The sequence below is a fragment of the Epinephelus moara genome, chromosome 15 (genome assembly GCF_006386435.1).
Source record: "Epinephelus moara isolate mb chromosome 15, YSFRI_EMoa_1.0, whole genome shotgun sequence".
Taxonomy (NCBI): domain Eukaryota; kingdom Metazoa; phylum Chordata; class Actinopteri; order Perciformes; family Serranidae; genus Epinephelus; species Epinephelus moara.
The window spans coordinates 8,353,841-8,374,421 of record NC_065520.1 but is presented as its reverse complement, the minus strand read 5'-3'; the positions used below and the strand labels follow the sequence as shown (position 1 = coordinate 8,374,421).

The window sequence follows — 20,581 nt, the reverse complement described above, 5'->3', positions numbered from 1 at the left end:
AGTGATCCTCCAACAATGGCACACACGGTATAGGCAGTGCATTGGATTTCATCAGGAACACAAGGTCATCTCTTGACTGCGCCCTTTCCTTATATAATCAAACTGCTAAGGTCTGGGGGTTGGAGCAAACAGGGAATGCCTGCTTGCTTTAAGCTAGCAAGGTATTGTGGGTAAGCAAGCTCAGAGACGCTGCTGATCAATCACAGGCAGGGGAGCTGTAATGTTTGGTTGCCAGGCAACAGGAAGGGAGAAGCAGGAGCAGGAAGGCGTTTGTAGGGGGCTGCTGGGTGGGGGTAGTCACAGCTTTTCACCTCCATCTCTCTCCCGTCTATCCCATCGCCACCTTCTCTATCTGCCTGTACATGTCTGTCTGGCTCTCTTGGCAGATGGCACTCGATTCTGCATAATGTGGAGCACACGCTGAGCAATAAGTTTAACAGCTAATATGTTTAACACTGCATATATTGTTTAAAATTCACCTTTAAAGGACAATTTGTTTTTCCTGAAGCATATTCTAACATCCACTCATTCAGCCACATTCCCTCAGTCTCTCCAACCCTCTGATCCCACCAAGGATGCTCAGCTGTGACTCACTACATTTTCTCTTTGCTGCCTTTCAGAAATATAAATCTGCTTTATTTTTACCACTCACTATTTATCTTCAAGTGCTTTCAGCCTCATCCTGTGGCCTTCATCAGCACATGAAGATCAGTTGCTCAGTTGTCAGCTTCAGATTGTATCTTTAGTTATGAAACAACAGATGGTCATAAACAGGATGATGAAGGACAGGAGAGGTGTCTGAAAGCTCCAGAAGAAACTCAAATTAAAAATACATATTCCTCCTCTTACCTGTGGCACTTTTTGTTCATCTAGATTGTTTAGGTGTGAGTTGCCGAGTGTTGGAGATATCAGCTGTAGAGATGTCTGCCTTCTCTCCAATATAACAGAACTAGTTGGCACTCAGCTTGTGGTGCTCAAAACACCATAATAATACATTTGGAAAACTCAACAGCAATGTCTCTGTACAGAAATCATGACCTGGTTACTCAAGATAATCCACAGACCTTGTTGTGAGCAGTTTCATGTAGGAACTATTTTCTTTCTACCGAACTACAGCCACCAGTTGTATCACCATTCAGAAGGAAGAGTGCATCTACTCATGGACAAGAGGCTCGTGATATGAGTAAATCAGTTTCTGGCTAGAACTATATTACAATGTATTAAAAAAGATTATAGCTGCTTAAAGATGCTGACTAGCATGAAATAAAATGTTCCAGGTATTTTGCCCTTTATTAAACATTTCTAGTGTTTTAGATACATTTTTAAAAAAGCAACATTTTGGAGTGTAATTGTGTATAATTACAACACACAAAACATCCATGTGTGCAGTGCACTTTTGACGCCCTAAACAAGCCCCCTGCCAATACTTTATTATCATCATTATTGTTATTGTTATATTTTGATATTTATTACTCAAAAAGACAAGAGCTAATGAGAAATAGACAACACCAACGTTTTGCCATCCCAACTCGTCAAATATCGCTGCCTTGTCAGTGGCCTTTCATTTCTACATGTGATGCACAACATCACCTCCTACATCTGTTGTTGACGTTCCGAGACGGCGTGGACATTTACGCTCATTACATGCACTGTCTTTTCAAATACACTTCCAATTTCACAAGAAATGTACAGATTCTGTTTGTTAGATGCCTTATATTTGCATTTATTTTCTTGCACAACTTAAGCACGTGGTTAGGTTTATCAAAGAAACATCATGGTCTGGCTCAACATTCACACTGGAAGCGACCAGCGTGGCTCCGGGTGAAAGTCCTGGGTTTGTTGGACCCATCCGTCCCGCCTCCTGCCCACCCTAGAGGGACTTTCCAGCTCCTTTTGTTTTATTGTTAGCATCCAGTGGTGTTATAAACTGACGCTGCTTGACGGCGTATCATACCGCTGCAAAGGTGCCTTTTTGTCTTGGTGTCTGACAACTAAATCACAAACAATTTGACGAGTTGGTAATCATATTGAGTTGTCTCCGCTCAACCATTTACTTCCTTTATGTTCGATTTTTTTAATGTGCAGGGGGCCCCTCCTCTGAGTGCACCCTCACCTATAGGAAGATCTGCCACTGTACCCTTGTGGCTCTGTTTCACCCTCTGGCAGAGCTTACTGGGATCTCAGCTGCCTCCAATATATTCAGTTAATTATCCAGTGAATGAAAACAGGCCGTCATCTCGGTAGCTAAGTATCTGTTTAAACATCATTGAATATGCTGAGCCTCTCGCCTCCTCCCATCATGCCTCCAGCAACACGAGCTCTCACCTCACAATGAATGCATCCTGCATGCAAAGTATGCTTCCCAAAATAGGTTTTATTTTGGAAATCTAGATTTTGTCTTTTGTTGCCACATCTTTGGTTATAACAAAAAAAAGTCACTTGTCACATTTTGCAAATCGATACATAGTTAGGTGTAACATGTACTTGAACCACATGAATGATCCTGTTCAACCAAAGTCCATACGTCAGGTTCGGATCACAGACCAAAGAGCGTGTGTCACTCACAGAAAAACCTTTTGAACCATCGAACAGAGAAAAGACTGCAAAGGAAATGGAGAAAATAAACAAGCATTTACAAAAAATATGTCCTTTATTCTTTTGGCTTTGAAATTATATTACCATATGAGTGGACAGTAGTCACTTCTTGCATGCAGTTCACTAAAACACTACAAGCGCAATGAGAGATGGCTACTGATTGCTTCATGGTGTCTATCTACAGATATGGGGACCATACATGTGTTTCATCGTGTGTTACAGTGCAGAAAGGAAAAAACGAGTTCTAGAAAAAATGTAAATCAAATCCGAGGACTGGAAAAATGCACTCATATCTACAGTAAAAATGTTATTTATAATCGGTGGAACACCCCGCAGACCCCAGATGCACACAAACACACGCGCTCACATAAAGAGATAGATGCTTACATTCTCCCTTTCTTACAAATAAACACATAGACACACGTCTCGCACACACGCACACTTACATGTATGACCGCCACACGTGGTATTACATAGCAGTGGGGATAAAAAGTGCTCTTACATCAAATGTAAGTGTGATGCATACTGTGGGCCCAAATAGCAATATTATTTACAAACCAAACCACTACATTAAAACCACTCGTGTCTCAATTTAAACAACATGAAGGTCATACAAACATTTGTGATATTATAACCTTTAAATGTGATATATTGTCACATTCTAGCTTGAGAGCAGTTAGAAAGATTGACATTTTCTTTTTAGAATATTTCATTACTTTAGGTTTTTTCTTTACAGGAGCTCTGGGACGATAAAGGGGAGGACAACAAATGTGTTAGAGACACTGCAATACGACAGAGTAGATATGAGTGTCACCTTAAACGAACGGTTTTGACGTTTTAGGAGATAGGCTTCTTTGCTTTCTTGCTGAGAGGTAGATGAGAAGATTGATACTACTCGCATGGGGGTACAGCTAGGATTGGACTAGGAGCAGGTATAAATTGCCTGAACCACTGCTGAAGGATCTACACTGTGTGAGCCATGCACATGTGACAAGGTTGGTCAAGAGATGTAACATGTAACAGGTCCTTCTCACAGCAGACATGCACAGACTTGTCATAGCAGCACAGGTGAAACTATATTTACCGCCTTGTGTTTATATGCCTCTGCAAACCTGGTCAAGTTACTCTTACAGTTTACATCTGTGTCTGTGATGCTGCACACACACATCTTCCCCCCAACAGTTTCAAGGTGGACACCCAAGATTAGAGTCACCAATTCAGTGTCTGACCAAATTCTGTTCCTGAGATATGATGTTATATAATGGACAGAAAAGTGTTTCTGCAGAACGTTGTGGTGTCACAGTGAAGTTGACCTTTGACCTTTTGGATATAAAATGTCACCACTTCATCATTTTATCCTATTGAACATGTGTGTAAAATTTGGTCATGATTAGCGTATGAATTCTTGAGTTTTGGCCAAAACATGCTTTGTGAGGTCACAGTGACCTTGAACTCATTTTTGAGGCCAAGTGGACATTTGTACCGAATTTCAAAATTCCGTCAAGGTGTTCTTGTGATATTGCGTTCATAGGAATTAGACAGACAGACGGACGAAACATAGTGCCTTCAGCCATGGCTATCTGACACAAAGACATAAGAAAAGTGGCAACCTCTGGGGCTGAAAAATGAAGGCAATGTGGACGTGCCAAAAACTGCAGTTCCACTAATGGCCACTTGAGGCTGGCTCCAAAAGTGAGTCAATCCCCATAGACTACCATGTTAAAATACCCACATAAGCATGTTTACAGCCTGGTGCAAAAAACTGTTAGGTAATGTAACCATAATATAACTTCAGATTCACAGAGTATAGGCGTAGTCATTGCTATTGCTGTTTCAGTGTGTTTTCAGTTCATGAAAATTAATTAACATTTTTGTGGTGAGGTTGCACTTAAAGACCCTCTAAGGAGTTGGGTGTTCAGTTTTTCCAGAAAGTACATTTTGTTCTATAGTTTTACGACTGTTTTCTGTTAGCAACAATTAGCGTTAGCATTAGTGATATCACAGTTACCCATAGCTGCAGCTGTCTAACCATGCTAGCAGGTAGTGTTGGGGTTCTCTCCACCCTGGTCACTCCTGGCTCCAAAAACCAAGATGGCAACGGCAAAAATGCCAAACTTAAGGCTTCAAAATGTTCTCAGACCAATGGGTGACGTCAAGGTGGCTATGTCCATTATTCTAAACAGTTTATGGTGAAACACTGACAACGACTCTGCTCTGTGAAAGTGTCCCAGTAAACCATGATGGTGAGCCACAATGCACAATCCCAGGGCTCGTAACTAGCTCACCTGAACTGAATGGAGCCATTTTTGATGTCATGGATTACACCTGTGCTTTTCCTGCTATGACAAAGGCAAAGGCCGGACATGAGCGTGGTACATACTAATCTTCTCATCTAACTCTCAGCAAACAGAGTGACTAAGATTATGTCCTAAAACGTCAAACCATTTCTTTACACGTGTCTCATTCCTTGCATACATTCAGCTTCTCTGTATTCAGAGACTTGTGTTTTCTACTGAAACGGGGAGATGGCAGTCCAGATAGAAGCACAATACAGATTTCAACAATCACTGATGGCACACCAGTGAACACAATGTATCTGCTCATTGCACTTCAGCGGTATGCTGTTTGTTTCAGCTCTGTATACTGTATGAACCGAGAGCATTCTGGCGCTGGCCCCTGCACTGTAGTTTCAGACGGTTGTCGCGGTTTCCAGCATTTACTTTATCTGCCCTTGGTGATTTTACAACAGTGAAAGCAGTGGACACATTCTCACGAGAAGAACACAAAAAAGTAGAAAACATTCTTTCTCATAAAAAAAACAAACCTTGTAACCAAAAAAAAGAGCCAAAAAAAATAAAAAAAATGCAGAGTACTTGTTACAGCGATTGTTAAATTCAAGACACTGGATTTATAGTAGTAGCAGCAGCACTAGCTACAGACAACTGAACAGTACACTCAAGTGTGTCAGATAGTAACAACAACCAATAGGAAAATCACAAGCGTTTTGCAGAGAGGCTTTTTCCATGTTCCGTTCCATTTCTGGCAGTGTCTGCTGGATCATTTGTTTCCACATCCCCTCTGAGAAGACCCCATGTATTCACATAAAACATCACCACACTCCCATTGTAGGCCTACCTGGCATAGCGTTCCCTTGTATTTTAACAATCAGCACACAAGCGTACATCTACCTACCCCCTTTAGAAGCTGTAAACAAATTTCCCCCATGTCTCTGATGCATTATTATTTTTTGTTCCTATTTAAAAAGTTTATTTCTTTCTGTCTTTCCCTTTGTTTTCCTTTTCACTTTTTTCTTTCTCATATTTGTCCTTGTCTGATTTTGTCACACTGTTGTAGGAGGGCGGCGAGGCTGTGGAGGGGGTCATGTCCGTTTTTTCCGAGGTGGAGTTCTCATTAAACTTGCTGATGACCATCACGTCCTTGTCGGGGTCGCGGATGCCCTCCTTCAGTTGCTCCTTGTAGAGGGCGGAGGCCTTCTTCATGGCCACGCGGATCATGTAGCGCCGGAAGGCTCTCTGGATGATTATGGCCGCCATGTCCTCCTGTTTGCGGCGGAGGGTGGTGGTGATGGGCTCATAAGACACCTTAGAGGGGTTAGATGCCATGAAGCGCTCCTCCATCTGCCCACGTAACACGTCCATCTCGCCGCCTTCGCCCAACACTCGCTTGGTGAAGGCAAACAGGATGTCGAGGCAGTGGATGCGCTCTCCGCTCACCATTGGCAGATCCATAGAGATGAGCTGGATCATATTAGGCTTGGGCATGCGCAGCGGAGGATCTAGAGCATCTGCAAAGTCAGAGAGCTTGCTGTACTCCATGAACTGAGTGGCGTCGGGATCAAAGCGCTCCCACACTTCGTAGAACATTTCAAAGTCATCTTCGCTTAGTGGCTCGGCGCTCTCCTCTGTGGCGACACTGAAGTTCTCCAGGATGACGGCAATGTACATGTTAACCACGATGAGGAAGCAGATGATGATGTAGCTGACGAAGAAGAAGATGCCCACTGATGGGTTTCCGCAGTTGCCTTTGTAGGAGTTGCCCGGGTGCTCCATCTGGCTGTCGCAGTCGGGCTCCCTCTTGTTCAGTATGGGTGCGAGGAGGCCGTCCCACCCGGCGGAGGTGGTGATCTGAAACAAACAGATCATGCTGTTCCCAAAGGTCTCGAAATTGAACATGTCGTCGATTCCTGCCTCCCGCTTGACGTAGGCAAAGTTGGACATGCCGAAGATGGCGTAGATGAACATGACCAGGAAGAGGAGGAGGCCGATGTTAAACAAGGCAGGGAGTGACATCATCAAGGCAAAGAGAAGCGTCCGGATGCCTTTGGCACCTTTGATAAGGCGGAGGATGCGGCCTATCCTGGCCAGACGGATCACTCGGAACAGCGTCGGGGACACAAAGTACTTCTCGATAACTTCAGATAAAAACATACCTGCAAAAGCAAAAAAACATTCAGCATATAATTTTACTTCAAATCCACTGGACAGCTGAGGCAACTGAAACGTCTCCTTACCTACAATGGACAAGATCACCACCACAAAGTCAAATATATTCCACCCGATGGTGAAGTAATAGTGACGCAGAGAGATCATCTTGAGCACACACTCCCCAGTGAAGAGCACGATGAAGACCAGGTTGATCCAGTAAAGAATTTTGTCCATGTCAGGCGTCTGGTCATCCGTCTCCACCATCATGGTCACCATGTTAAGGCAGATGAGGATCATGATCACGATGTCGAAGGCCTGCTTTGTGATGCAGTCGAACACACAGCCTTGAAACGCATTCTGAGGGCAGAGCAGGACAACAGACAGGAAGGCAGAGGTTATTTTACACCACCACTTGTACTTAATTAGGAAGAACTGAGAGTCTGAGCACTAAGAGTCTTACTGTTGGGCGAGGTATAGGTTTCTGTGGTTTCTTGGAACCCAGCTTCTTCATGGCGTTGTAGTATTTCTTCTGTTCTTCTGTCATGAAGATGTCCTGACCTCCAAAGTAAAGGGAGCAAAACAAATTTTGATTACAACCACATAGAAGAATCTTACATTTAGGAGAACAATGTAAACAACAGAGCGAGCACATGACTTACAAATATCTAGGTTTTGTTATCTCTGCCAGGCGTAATGCAAAGGGATCATGCACTTGGTTGTGTGTGTGTGTGTTTCTGTCTGTTTGTGGCTAATCTTGCAAATACTGGACCAATCAGCCTCATATTTTGAATGTACATGAATAACTGTATGTTCAAGGACCTCCTGTTGTTGCGGAGATTCACAGTTTTTGAAAAGGCTATTTTTTTTTTCATGTTTTATACTGTCAATGACTGATCACTTCTCTCAACTGACCACTAGGGGCTGCAATTTTTTTACGGAAATTGGTTCGGCTAAAAACAACAAGTCATCTGTTGTCGTAGCTTAAAAATTAACATTCATAGAAAAGTATAGTCTCATTTTGACTCGGAGCATCTGTAGATTAATTCCATATCTGATGTGTTATAATCCACTAAAGTTAGGCACATTACGAGATGAATTCATCCCCATTTTTGTTTTCTTTAATGCCTTGAGATTTACAGACAATCTGTATATTTAGTTCACTGGTTCTTGCTTTCAGATGTGAATTGTTTGTCTCAGGCTTACATGATAGTAAATTCTATCTTGGGTTTGAACTGTTGTTGGACAAACAAGGAAAGGGATGTGGGAAATTGTGGACATTTTTCAGGATTTTTTTTGGCATTCATCCATAGTGAAAATAGTCATTAGATGTTGCCCTTATTACTACGCAGAGCCGAATGTCAAATCAAATTTACAGAGAAGGCAGAGAAACTGAGTCCACCATCAAAAAATCAGCTAAAATCCTTCGATTGTTATGACAGTCTGAAGGGATTCATAGACAATGTCTGATGCCGAAGACGGAGAACACTGTATCCCTCGTAATAAGACACCTCTGTAATATAAATTGAATATTGTCTGTTCTCATTTTGCATTTAGACATTATGATTTGTCAGGGGACCATTTTGGTTGCTGCTGTCTGGTGTCTTGTAACTCCATACAGGCACCGAAACCAACCAATCCATCAGGTGGTGAGAGGAAACAGGTGCACTTCTCCTGCACTGAAGCTCAGTTGGGTTCGCTGCCTCACTACAACCAGCATGTCTGCCTCCATCAGAGTATGTACGACAGCAATCAGGTCCCTTTTTAAAGGACAAGTCATGTGATCATTAATCAACAGAATCAATTACACCTGCAGGATAAACCTCCAAGATCGTTCTGCAGGTGTGATTGATTAGCTCTCCAGCTCTCAGTTTTCACAGGGACAGTGTCTCAAAATTAAATCTCTTGAAAACTGTATTTGTATTTGATCTGAGGGTAAATACATTTTGTAGACTCTCTGCATCACAATTCTATCAAAATTAAGCTCAAATACACTTTAAAAATGAATAAGTGCCAAAGACACTATTAAATCATTTCCAAATTTCAGCCAGCGCAGTCACTTTACTCTCATTAATCAACGCAATGAATCTCCCTCCTGATATGATACATGAGGCACACATCACACTCTCAGTGCTGCTTGCTGAGTGTATGATGCATGTCTGGAGGGAGGACTGGTGTCAACACCGAACAACCATCTGTGTGACGCTGTGGCCGCGGGGCAGCTGAACTCATAATACAGTGTCTCAGTCAGTCAGTCAGTCAGGTCGCCCCCTCCCCCCTTCCTCTCTTGGCTGTTGCTAATCATACTTGTTAGTGCTTGGTTGAATGAAGGACACATTTCCAGACTACACTCACTGTGACACTGCGTGTGTGTGTGTGTGTGTACATATGTATATATATATGTGTGTGTGTGTGTGTCTGCAGGCTGGGTGTTTCTCAGTGACTCATGCCCCCTCAGTAATCCTTGGCAGCAGCAGGTCCTCACCGTGCTGCAGATAATCATTATTCTGCAGCTCAGTTCTTTCTTTAACACCGCTGCTGTGGCTCTAAATCTGGGCTGCTTTGTATCCGGGCTGTGCATGGAGTTGGCACAGTGTGGCACAGGACTGGTACCTGTTCCACTGCACATGTAATACCAACACAGCGCAGAACCAAAGCTGTGTGTCAACATTAATAACAGCGAGCAGCGTGGACCAAACGCCTGGGACCACCTGAGATTTCATCTCTGCTTTGAAATATTATTACATCTAAAAATAAAACAGAAAAAGTGATGGCTGTTTTTCTTCTCTGATGTGTTCCCAGAGCTGTATAAGCAGGATTTTAGTTTTTGGCCATATCGCTTGGCTCCACTCAAGTGTGAAGGACTAGTAGCTGAGTTTACATTATCTGACAGCGACTGTTACTAAATGCAACTCATCTTCTTCTTCTGCTGGTTGAAGTTGTCGATGATGACACCGATGAACAGGTTGAGGGTGAAGAAGGAGCCGAAGATGATAAAGATGACAAAGTAGAGGTACATGTACAAGTTCACTTCGTATTCAGGCTGGTCTTCCACCTGCAAGAGGCAAGACAGGACAAATTAAACATGTGACTGGCTGTCATAACCACAACTTAAAAGTCCCTCTGTTAGGCACCGAGAGACTTACATTTCGAGAGTCCACGGCTGCATACATGATGTCCATCCAACCCTTAAAGGTTGCCTGAGAGCAGATGAGAGGAGAGTCAGTGTGTCAGTCTGTAGGAGATCATTTCGGTCCTCATTTTGGTCCAATAATGCAAGATGTTATTTGGGATATAAGGTGGCTTTGGGAATGCCCTGTTGTTGCAACATTCTGTGAGAGAATTTTAATGAGTTTGGGTTAATATTTCCCACTTTTCAGTTATTATCTAAACTGTCTGCTTGGGACTAGAACAGAATTACCTCATATATGTGACTTATTTTTTTATTTTCAGTCACATTGAAGCCTGAAACACATATTGAGTTGAATACACTGTTGGGGAAAGAGAAGATTTTGAGAGATTGATGAGATGAATGAATCCATATTGTTTCTGTAACAAAGGCCTGAACAAAGGCCTTCAAACTTTGCCATATGGTGGCTGCAAAGATACATGACAGAGCACATTTACCTACAAAATTGAGAGCACCTGCTGTCCTCTAGGGTGAAAAATACACAGAAAAGCTAAAAAAAATAAAATAACCACCTGTTTTAATGATGGTGAACATCATTACAGCTGCAAGAATTATCCTACTCTCATATTAGGTATTTGTATTTATCTAATTCTTCAAATTCTATTGAAAAGTGCATTTCCTTCACTTGTAGAGGGCTTTTAAGATAAGAGTGAGTGTGGCTGAGTGTGGATTTGGACAGAGGAAGAAAAGAAAATCTTTATTCTCCATGGAGAGGTGTGCCACAGCCCACAGAGGGTTTGCAACATGATTGCATCATCACAACACTCAATCACATCATTTTGTCATTATCTGTTGTATATTATTGGAATATTTAAGACTGGTGCCATTTTTTGACAATATTAATATGAGGTGTAAGAGCTGCAACGATTCAGTTAGTAGCTCGACAGAAAATTAACCGCTAAATATTTTGATAATCGTTTCAGTTATTCAGTTATTTTTCAAGCAGTTGCAGCTTCTCTGATATGATATTTTGAGATTATTTTTCCTGTTATATAATATGACAGTAAAGCGAATATTTTAAGGACTGTAAGTTGGACAAATAAATCCATCTGAAGACATCCCTTTGTTAAAAGGCCATGTGTGCTAAGATCTTGTTTGTTCCGCATTAGAAGTTGACACCTTCTGTCAGCAGCACTCCCAATCTGTTGTGACTTAACAACACCTCTTGTGCTTCATATTGAGGCTTGAACACGTTCCAGACTTGAGCGCGTTTTGGATTCTGGAGTCTTGTGGATTGTGTGCTTTTGATCTGTGTATTCAGCTGTTTTATCTTAACATAGAGCTCTGGGAAGAAGCACTAATTTCCTCATTTTAAATGCCCAGTGCACTTAATTTCAATGAATAAATAGTGGTAATTTGTCGCAGTGTGTATTGCAGTCGTGTGACAAACTATTTATTCATTGTCTTAATGGTGTGGGTGTTATGGCTGGTGTCCCTTTTATCTCGGCTGTAGCTCTGCACAGGTGTGCTGCATTGCTCAACGAGGCGCACCTGGCCTGGGAAGAAAACATTCCCGTACAAGCAGCAGAGGAGGGAGGCATGTGATGTGGGGACTGTCACAGTGTGGGTTTAGTGTTGTTTTAAAGTTGTTTTCTGTGGTGGGTTTGGGTCATTGGGAAGTGCCGTTTGTTCCATTGTTTTTAAGTTTAAAATCAGTCAATGATGGAAAATAATTGCTTAACGTGTCCTCTGTGTGACTTAGGTGCGGTCAACTGTATGACAAAAGTAGAAGCCAGAGAGTTGCATCCTAAACCCTTCTAGACACAGATGTATACCTTGACATTTCGTTTTCATAATGCCAACTGTGTCACTGAATCTAGACTCACCACTTGCAGCAGAGCCAGGTAGCCGGCTCCGACATTGTCAAAGTTGATTTTGACATTCTTCCAGCGGGCGCTGGCGTTGACCAAGTTCATGCAGTCGCTTTTGTTGTTGACGACGTCGATGGGGAAGATCTCGTCCGTGGTGGTGTTGACACAGTAATAGTACTTCCCTGCAAACAGGTTGACACCCATGATGCTGAAGATGAGCCAGAAGATGAGGCAGACCAACAGCACGTTCATGATGGAGGGGATGGCCCCCAGCAGCGCGTTCACCACAACCTGGAGAGGTGGAAGCACACGGACAAACTCAGCACGCTCCTGGCGGTCAAACGGAGATCTCTGCTTGCCAAAATAGAGAGGCTGTTTGATTTTAGATAAGTGGCCATTACAATCATCTAATCACTTATTCTTAAGTAAGACACCAGATTTGATTGAGCTGTAAAGCTGATTCTACGGTTTTCAGAACAAAAGCCAAGACTGATTTAAAAATTCCTAACAACCCTATATTATTCAAAGCTCTATCTAATATGTAATGTCTGCACACATAAAGCTCTTAGCACCAAACATCTCTACAGAGAGAGTCTAACAACATGACAGTTGGAAAGAAGAAGGTGGATAGGTGAAAAAGTTAACATTTGATAAGTAAAAAAGCAAAACAGAAAAAAACCTTAGAGAGGCGGGATGAAGTCACAACATTTTGTTTGACTGTAAATGAAAAAAGACACACAACAAAGAAAAAAATTACAGGTCAAAGGCACCACACAAGCAACGTCAGAGAACAATGCCTGAGAACAGCTATATACAGTAATCCATTGACACAATGTGCAGAAAGTCATGCAGATAGAAGAAGTACAGTGCTGAATTGCAAGGAAAAGATAAGTCTACAGAAGTAATAAGCATGCAGTCTTACAGTCAGGCTCCCTAACAAGCTAGTAACATTTAACAGATATCAAACATTAACTGAATATGGAAATATAAATTATACTGTGGCATTTTCTTTTAGCAGTCCTGAGCTGAGGACAAACAGACACTGAGAAAATAATAAATGCATGGGCCAGCTGAAAGCAGCAGAATGTGGTCGAGCCTCAGCAGGTTAATATCCTGTTAAAGTCTGTGACATTTTAACAGTAAATGTTTTTTGGGAAAATAAACACACATGCAGGCTTTCAGCTTGCCCACAATCATTATTAACAGGTGGGTTTTGTGCCGCTGTTACTCCAAGACGTCCTTACCCTCATGCCCTCAAACCGAGACAGGGCCCTCAGGGGCCGCAGGGCTCGCAGTGTCCTCAGAGACTTGATGGCGGTGAGCTCAGAGTAGCCCAGAGCGTTGGCTACGAGGCTGACCAGGGACACCTGTGAGACGACGATGACAGAGACAAGCGGGGTGGAGGGGAGGAATGAAAAAGGTCTCTGCAGAGTGTCAGTCTGAGTGTTTGAACAAGATGGCTGATTAGGCATTTATGATGAGTCTGCACACAGTGAGAGAGATCATTAAGAATTTAAAGTGTTTAAAAATGAATTGAAATTTTAGATAAAGAGATGTGACAATAATGAACAATGACCTAAACTGACTATTCATATCTGTATGATAACCATTAACGGAATAGTTTGGCATTTTGGGAAATACTCTTATATGCTTTCAACATGTTGAATCAGCATCGCAGACAGTTTAGCCTGTTGGTGAATGAAATCCCTCTGACTGGCAGTTCAGCTCAGCGCACGAGAAGAGAACCAGAAGTGAGGAAAGTAAACAAATGGTTAAAGTCAGGGTGTGAGATCAAAACAAACTTGCTATATCAGGCAAGACTATTTTTTAGCCACTGAGCTCTTCAGCAGAAATAGTTTGTAATTGTTAGTATTACTGTTCACTGGCGCACGGTAACACATTTATGTGCTAACTGGCTGACTAGCATCTTGAACCGGCCCTGTTGTTTCTTCCAGTTTTACCTTTTTGATTGACAAATACAGACTTTTGATGTCGGTTTGGTGTGTCCGTGCCTTTAGATGAGATAGATACCACTCTAATGTCTGTGCACTAAATATGTAGCTACAGGAAGCTATTAGCTTAGCCTAGCTAACTGAGCATGAAGAATAGAGACAGGGGAAAACAGCTAGCCTCGTTCTGTCTAAAGCTCAAACCAATACCTCTGAAGTGGATTAACACATTACTTCTTACTTCTTTAATTTGTACACAAAATAGTGCTAAGATAATCATATCTTGGCTTTATCCCCACAGTTAGCATAAACATAAGCAGCCAGAAAGCATGTATTTCCCAAATTATCAGACTATTCCTAAGTCAGAACTGTCTTTGATATAATACCAGATTGTGAGCTTTACTTTCACATGGACTAATATACATACGTCTACGATGAGGAAGTCGAGCCAGCACCAGGCGTTGGTGAAGTACTTGACAAAGCCGTATGCCACCCACTTCAACAGCATTTCCAGAATGAAGACGTAAGTGAAGACCTTGTCTGCGTACTCCAGCACTGTTTTAATGGTCCTCCTCTGCTCAATGTAAATGTCCTCAAACGCCTGTACAGAATGGAAATAATTGTAAACACTGTAGGTGGAATCAATGAGGTGGGAATCAGGTGTGACCATGATTGAGATTCAAACCCAGGAGACTGTTGCTCTGATGTGTTAGGACGAACCACTTACCCAACATGCTGTTAATAATGTAAGCAATGATTTATCAAAAAAAAAGTATTAAAGATTATTACTGAATTTGGGTCTTAAAGAAAGGTAAATACACACACATACAGAAACACAGACTTACCAGTGCTCCGCTGCTGAGCAGGATCATGAATATGATGAAGGATTCAAACCAGTTGTGCTCCACTATGATAAAGCAGGTTTTTCTGAGTGTCCACCAGTGCTTAAAACGGTCTCCATCCTCATTGATCTGGCAGCACTGGAACCTGCTCACACAGCCTGCAGGCATGTGGGAAATGTAGAGGGAGAGGCATATGAAATGGCCATGGAAATTAATATGAGGTCCATGTAGACTAAAGGAGATAGCATGATTAAACGAGCCATGTGACAAGCTTAGACTCAACAGAAACAACACCCATCTTTTCTTACTCAGTCAGTTTCCATACAAATTTAGAATCGAACCACAAATCTCAAGAAAATGGTAAAAGTAATGCAAATGAATGTGTCTTCCCAGCTACTACTATGGTTTAGACACCACTAAACCATTGCTCATAACATTTTATTTCTGTATTCCACACTCAGGAAAGACTGCGAGGAGGTACTTGCAGATCCAGAATTGCACTGGTGGTGTGTCAAACTAAACGTCAGGTTACATCACAAACCAAGACAATCTCACAGACCACTTTTCTTTCTGTCCTGCCGAGCATTTGTATTCACTGTCACTCAGTGCTGAGTATAACACACCGGTGCTATACACAAGCAGTTAATGCGATTTACTGTGCGTCTTGAAATGTGCTGTACAAGCATTTCAGCTCCCACCTTTCTTGCTCTGTCCCACTTTCCCTCTACCCATCACCACCACTATCCCCTGCCTATCACCCTAACATCCCTCTCACCCTCTGTGAAGCAGGCCTCTGGGTCCAGTGACTCCTCTGGCTCCAGCTCCACTGAATCCACCCCATCTCCTGGGGGGCGAATATCAACTGTGCTCCCCTCCGATGAGCTCAGAGGTTGGGGCTCTACGTCAAGCTTCTGCATGGACGAGGAAGAAGATGAGAGTAGAAAGTTAGGTGCCTCACAAGTTCAGTGGTTAAAGGAGCCAACCTTCTGAGCTGGTTATCATTGTGATTCTCCATTCACATGTACTCCAGTGCCACAGCTATATACCTTAGCATGGAGACGAGGCACTGTCATAGCTCACAGAGTTGGGCTCTTTAAAGTCATCGTATTATCATCATCACATGCAGCATCGATCAAATGTACCTACAGGCTTTGACATTAGTTTTATCTGATGGCTCAAATCAGATTATGTGGCAACACAAGGCACAGAGAGGTTGGCGTTACAGAAATGCGCTGTGGGTACATTTGATGTGACCTCAGTTCGAGGAAGAGTGCATGCAGTATTCCAGTGCATTATCAATCCAAGCCTGAAATAGTACCAAGCAGAACGTGTGCTGAAGTATTTTCATGTCCACTGAAAAATGACCCCAAATGGGCCCCAAATTTATCCCATTTACAAAAAAGACAGCTATGAATAATAATTTCCCCCAACCTCAAAGCTAGAATCCACCCACAGAAGGACTGCTGAACATTTTCCTGAGTGACATGAAAACACGTTATTTCCATTCCTTGAAAGCAGTGTACAAGCTTCTTCTGTTGTTGTTGAAGTAGACGGATAACCACATTAGCTTACCAGCAAAAACCAGTACTGTGCACTGTTTATAAGACAGCATGTGGTCTGGCTTTTTTTTTTTTGTAGTTGTTCCATTTCTATGTTGAATTAGCTCCCATGCATACCCAGAAAACATACAGGACTAAGTGTGGTAGTCAACGATTTAGGTCCCTCTTCTCAGCAATATGCAACACATGTGAGGACAAGTGTTGCTGCTGCTGTCAAGTTCATCTGTCTTCCTTGCTAACTCTGAATTTTGAACCCTGGTAACACTCCTCTAAAACCCTAAAATGCAGTGATCTTTTTTTAATGTACATCACAATATCATCTGCATATAGTGAGACTTTTTGGTGTCGTTAGGCTTCCTGTCTGTTTTTCTTTGGGCAAACATGGTGTTATGTGGCCTCATGTCTGATCTGTCTGGCGTGTGAAGTGAAGTAACATGTCATCCTAGACAGTGCAGCAGCTCTGATTGCCGTGGGACCCAGCTAATACGGCATGGGAATGATGGAAGCATGCTGCTCACAAGGGCATCGCTGTGGAGGGGTTGTTTCCCTCCGGTTTCTCTTTCTGTCCTTCAGCAAGAGACCCATTTTAACTCTCCTGGGCATGGATTATATGAGGCTTTCACTCTTAACCTAACATGCTTTTATTTGGCAGATTTTGTTGGCATGTTTTACTGTATTTGCACAAGTTGTGTGACGAGATATTTGCAGTGGAACGAAAGTGGATAACACAGGTGTAGAGCCACAAAGTACTGGGCCGACTAATCCACAATAATTGTTTACATGCACCATCTCTGCTTGGATTAAATGTAATCTGGGATGGAGTTTCTTCAAGTTTATATTTGACAATAAAAAAATTAAGAAATCATCCTCATAGTAATCATTAATAAGTCTGATTAAATATAAGTTGCCATGTGTTATCTGTTTTGCCACCCTGCAAAAATCAGCGCTTCAAAATGATCTCCTTGGAAAGAATTCTGGAAAGAATCTTTCATCATTTCACTATTATTCAAATATCACAGAAAACGGGTATGTACATGTATTTAACGTGTGTATGCATGGGCTATGAACCAGACAAATGAATTTTGTCAAACTACAGCAAAATTCATTCCTCCATTCCATCTCTCTTTTTTCCCCTTATTCTCTTCCTCCTCCACCTCTTCCTCTCTTCCTTCATTCTCAAGCTCGGAGTGTTGGATGCCAATCAAGTCCCAAAACCAAGTCAAAACCAAGCAATGAAATCAAAAGCAAAGATCATGTTAGATGAGTTTGTCTATCGATGGAAAAAGGGTGGTGTTGCTCATTCCTAATGGTTTGTAACTGCAATACAGCCTGATGCTTGGAGATAAATTATGAAAGGGGCGGGGGGATGGGGGGGTAAAGGGAAAAAGATTACAGCATTGAGTGTGCTGCTGTATGGAGAAGGGGTGGGGGGGGAGGGTATAAAACAAAGAGGGTGGGGTTGGGGTGGGGGGACGGAGGGCAGACCAGGCAAAGAACGAAAAACGGGCAATCCATTGAAAGAAAAATATGTTGTTTGTCTGTAAATGGCATAGGCAGTCCTCATGGTTAGTGCTATGGTACAATAAAGTGGTCCTTACAATTCTCCTCTCACTGAAAACCTTGAGAGCGCCTGTGACACAGCTGCAATAACAAATGGGGGGTTAAACAAAGTAAGTCAAACACACTAAAAGCCAGCATACAACCTCAAGTCTGCTTTCACTGGTCAGCCGCAAGGCACAGTGGGAGAACATGTTAGCCACAGAGAACAATTCAGATTTCCCTGAAAGCATTTTTTCTTAAAGGAATACTTCAACACCCACATAACTTTTTGTATATCAATTACTTGTTACGCTGAATTTGTAAAGAAAACTTTGTTTTTGTGGCATGCCTCAGCTGAACGAAGAAACCAAAAACTAGAGAAAATTCTTGATGAACTGAAGTCATGGGGGCAGCGTTCATTCATTCATTCACCTTCTAACCGCTTCATCCTCTTGAGGGTCGCGGGGGGGCTGGAGCCTATCCCAGCTGACATCGGGCGAGAGGCAGGGTACACCCTGGACAGGTCGCCAGACTATCGCAGGGCTGGGGGCAGCGTTCCATAACAGCAAAACTATATCAATAATATAAACTCTCACACAGCTCATGCAGGATAATCAAAACCCCATTTATCCAGTCATATGCTCAGTACTTCCCCAACAGACAGCCCTTTCCAACAGGGCACTGACTTGTGAGTGAGACTTGTCTGTTTTTCTCAATGAAGTCTGGCTTTAAAGAGAGCATAGGTTAGTTTAACTTTTAGTTCAATTCCCTGTCGGAAAGGGATGTTTGGGAAATACTGAGCAAACGTCTGGACAAATGAGACTTGGATTACTCTACACAAGTTGTGTTTGTAAAGAGTTTGTAAAGGGATGTTTTGCAGTTGTTAAATGCAGACCCACGGACAAAGTTTTCTTCACAAATTCAACGTAGGACAGGGTGAGTAATTTATACACAAACGCTCATTTGGGGGTGAAGTATTCCTGTGATAGATTTTTTGTTACACTAGCAACGACACTTAATAGTCATCTCACAGAACAGACACACCAAATGTTCATTGTGTAACGCTAAATGCATAAGTTTATACTGCCTGTCTCTGATTTGACTGTTTTTTGAGTTGAACTCTATGACACAATAGGCACAAAATGTCCAAATGTCTTTCAACTGGTGTTACTAACATTTCACCAGCCCCTGGCTACAGGGTGTCAGGATCAGCAGTGACGTGAGAGAGCATAGTCTGATCCAGATATGGAGCATGTGGTGCCATAGCTAGAAATAGCCTCCTGGGTTGTTTTTGAATCACAGGGAATTGGCACCACACCCACCGTGGCAGGTTGACATCATCAGGGAGCACAGTCCCAATGCTCTGTCAGCCTGGCAACACTTATCAGCGAAACCTGGCTTTTGCTCTTTTAAAACAGGCAATGAATTACAGAAAAGTGACACTACCACAAATATATGCCAGTAGGGAAGTATTTGGTTTTGTTTAAATTGCAGTTTGCTGCTTCATTAATTTCATTTTAACACATGCACACATGTACTGTACATGTTGGAACGTGACTTTAGCAGTCTCTTACGCAGGTGTGTATCACACTGAACTGCATTTGCTTGCAGGTCAACCATGTAACACTGTACACAAACACACTGACACATACATTCTAATGAGTGCATCTAAAAGAGTGCACCTGCTACATAGGTCAAAGGCACATTTGAGTCATTATTTGTGAGTCTTTCTTTTGCTGCCAAGGGCTTCAGAACTGAGTGTAAACTCCAGAAGATTCCCTCAGCAGGATGCATGTACAAATGAGTCAGCAGGTGTGTTATTTTCAAACTGCTTGACTGTTGGACATTTTTCTGAAAAGGCTATCTCTATGCAAACTTGACACTCATTCATCGTCTGGCTCGGGTGTTAACTATTACACATATAGAGGAGCTAATCAAACACAAAAGCTGTGTCACTCAAGAAATGTCAGTCATACAATCAATCTTTCTTCTTACCTCTTTGCTTCCCTCCACATCTGACGAGTCGCTGCTGAAATCTTCTGTGTTTAAGTTCTCGAAGTCCGACTCACCCACAGCGATGGGCACCGTGACTGTCAAGCTGGGGTTGTGAATAAATGACATGTAGTCGCATTCCTCCATTGGGTACTTCTCAGTAGTGTCCCCACCAACCTCAACCCCAACTACCAGCCCTCCACCTGGCCGTCCATTGCCCTCCGTCATGTACACCCCACTGGGGTCTTTGGTGATCTCCACTGTGTGGTTGGAGATGCAGTTGCCCTTGCCATTGCTGTGCAGTTCATCCAAGGGTTTGCTCTCCTCAGCCAGAGCGGAGCCCTTACCGCCCCCGCCAAAGCAGAGGCTCTGGAGGAACTGCCGCACTGTGGATTTGACGAACGCGATGCCTCGCTGGATCCGGCCCACTGCAATCTGCAGGTTGTTCATCTCACTGTCGTCGTCGGTTGCTGCCAGGTTGTCGGCGCTGAATGAGCTCAGGAGGAGAGCCAGGAACAGGTTTAGAACCTGGGGAGAACAGACATGAGGCAGGAAAATGAATTCTGCATGATTTTGTTGCATGTACACAGAGCGACTTGACTTTCTAACCAATCCAAAAACTTCAAGCTCAGTTAAAGCTATTGCCATGATCTTAACAGTGT

General features: G+C 42.7%; 1 protein-coding gene across 1 annotated transcript in view; it reads right to left on the bottom strand.

The window, feature by feature from the left end:
- Positions 1–2,414: 2,414 nt before the first annotated feature.
- The window catches only part of scn1lab (sodium channel, voltage-gated, type I like, alpha b), a 41,847-nt gene continuing 23,680 nt past the window's right edge, over positions 2,415–20,581 (bottom strand). The window contains exons 17-27 of the mRNA XM_050063376.1: positions 19,923–20,447; positions 15,605–15,740; positions 14,833–14,987; positions 14,415–14,588; positions 13,283–13,405; positions 12,054–12,329; positions 10,184–10,237; positions 9,955–10,092; positions 7,501–7,605; positions 7,127–7,397; positions 2,415–7,045 (exon numbers count right to left, since the gene is read on the bottom strand). Coding sequence (XP_049919333.1) covers positions 5,862–7,045; positions 7,127–7,397; positions 7,501–7,605; positions 9,955–10,092; positions 10,184–10,237; positions 12,054–12,329; positions 13,283–13,405; positions 14,415–14,588; positions 14,833–14,987; positions 15,605–15,740; positions 19,923–20,447 — 3,141 coding nt within the window. The 3' untranslated portion in view covers positions 2,415–5,861. The remainder of the gene's footprint in view (positions 7,046–7,126; positions 7,398–7,500; positions 7,606–9,954; positions 10,093–10,183; positions 10,238–12,053; positions 12,330–13,282; positions 13,406–14,414; positions 14,589–14,832; positions 14,988–15,604; positions 15,741–19,922; positions 20,448–20,581) is intronic.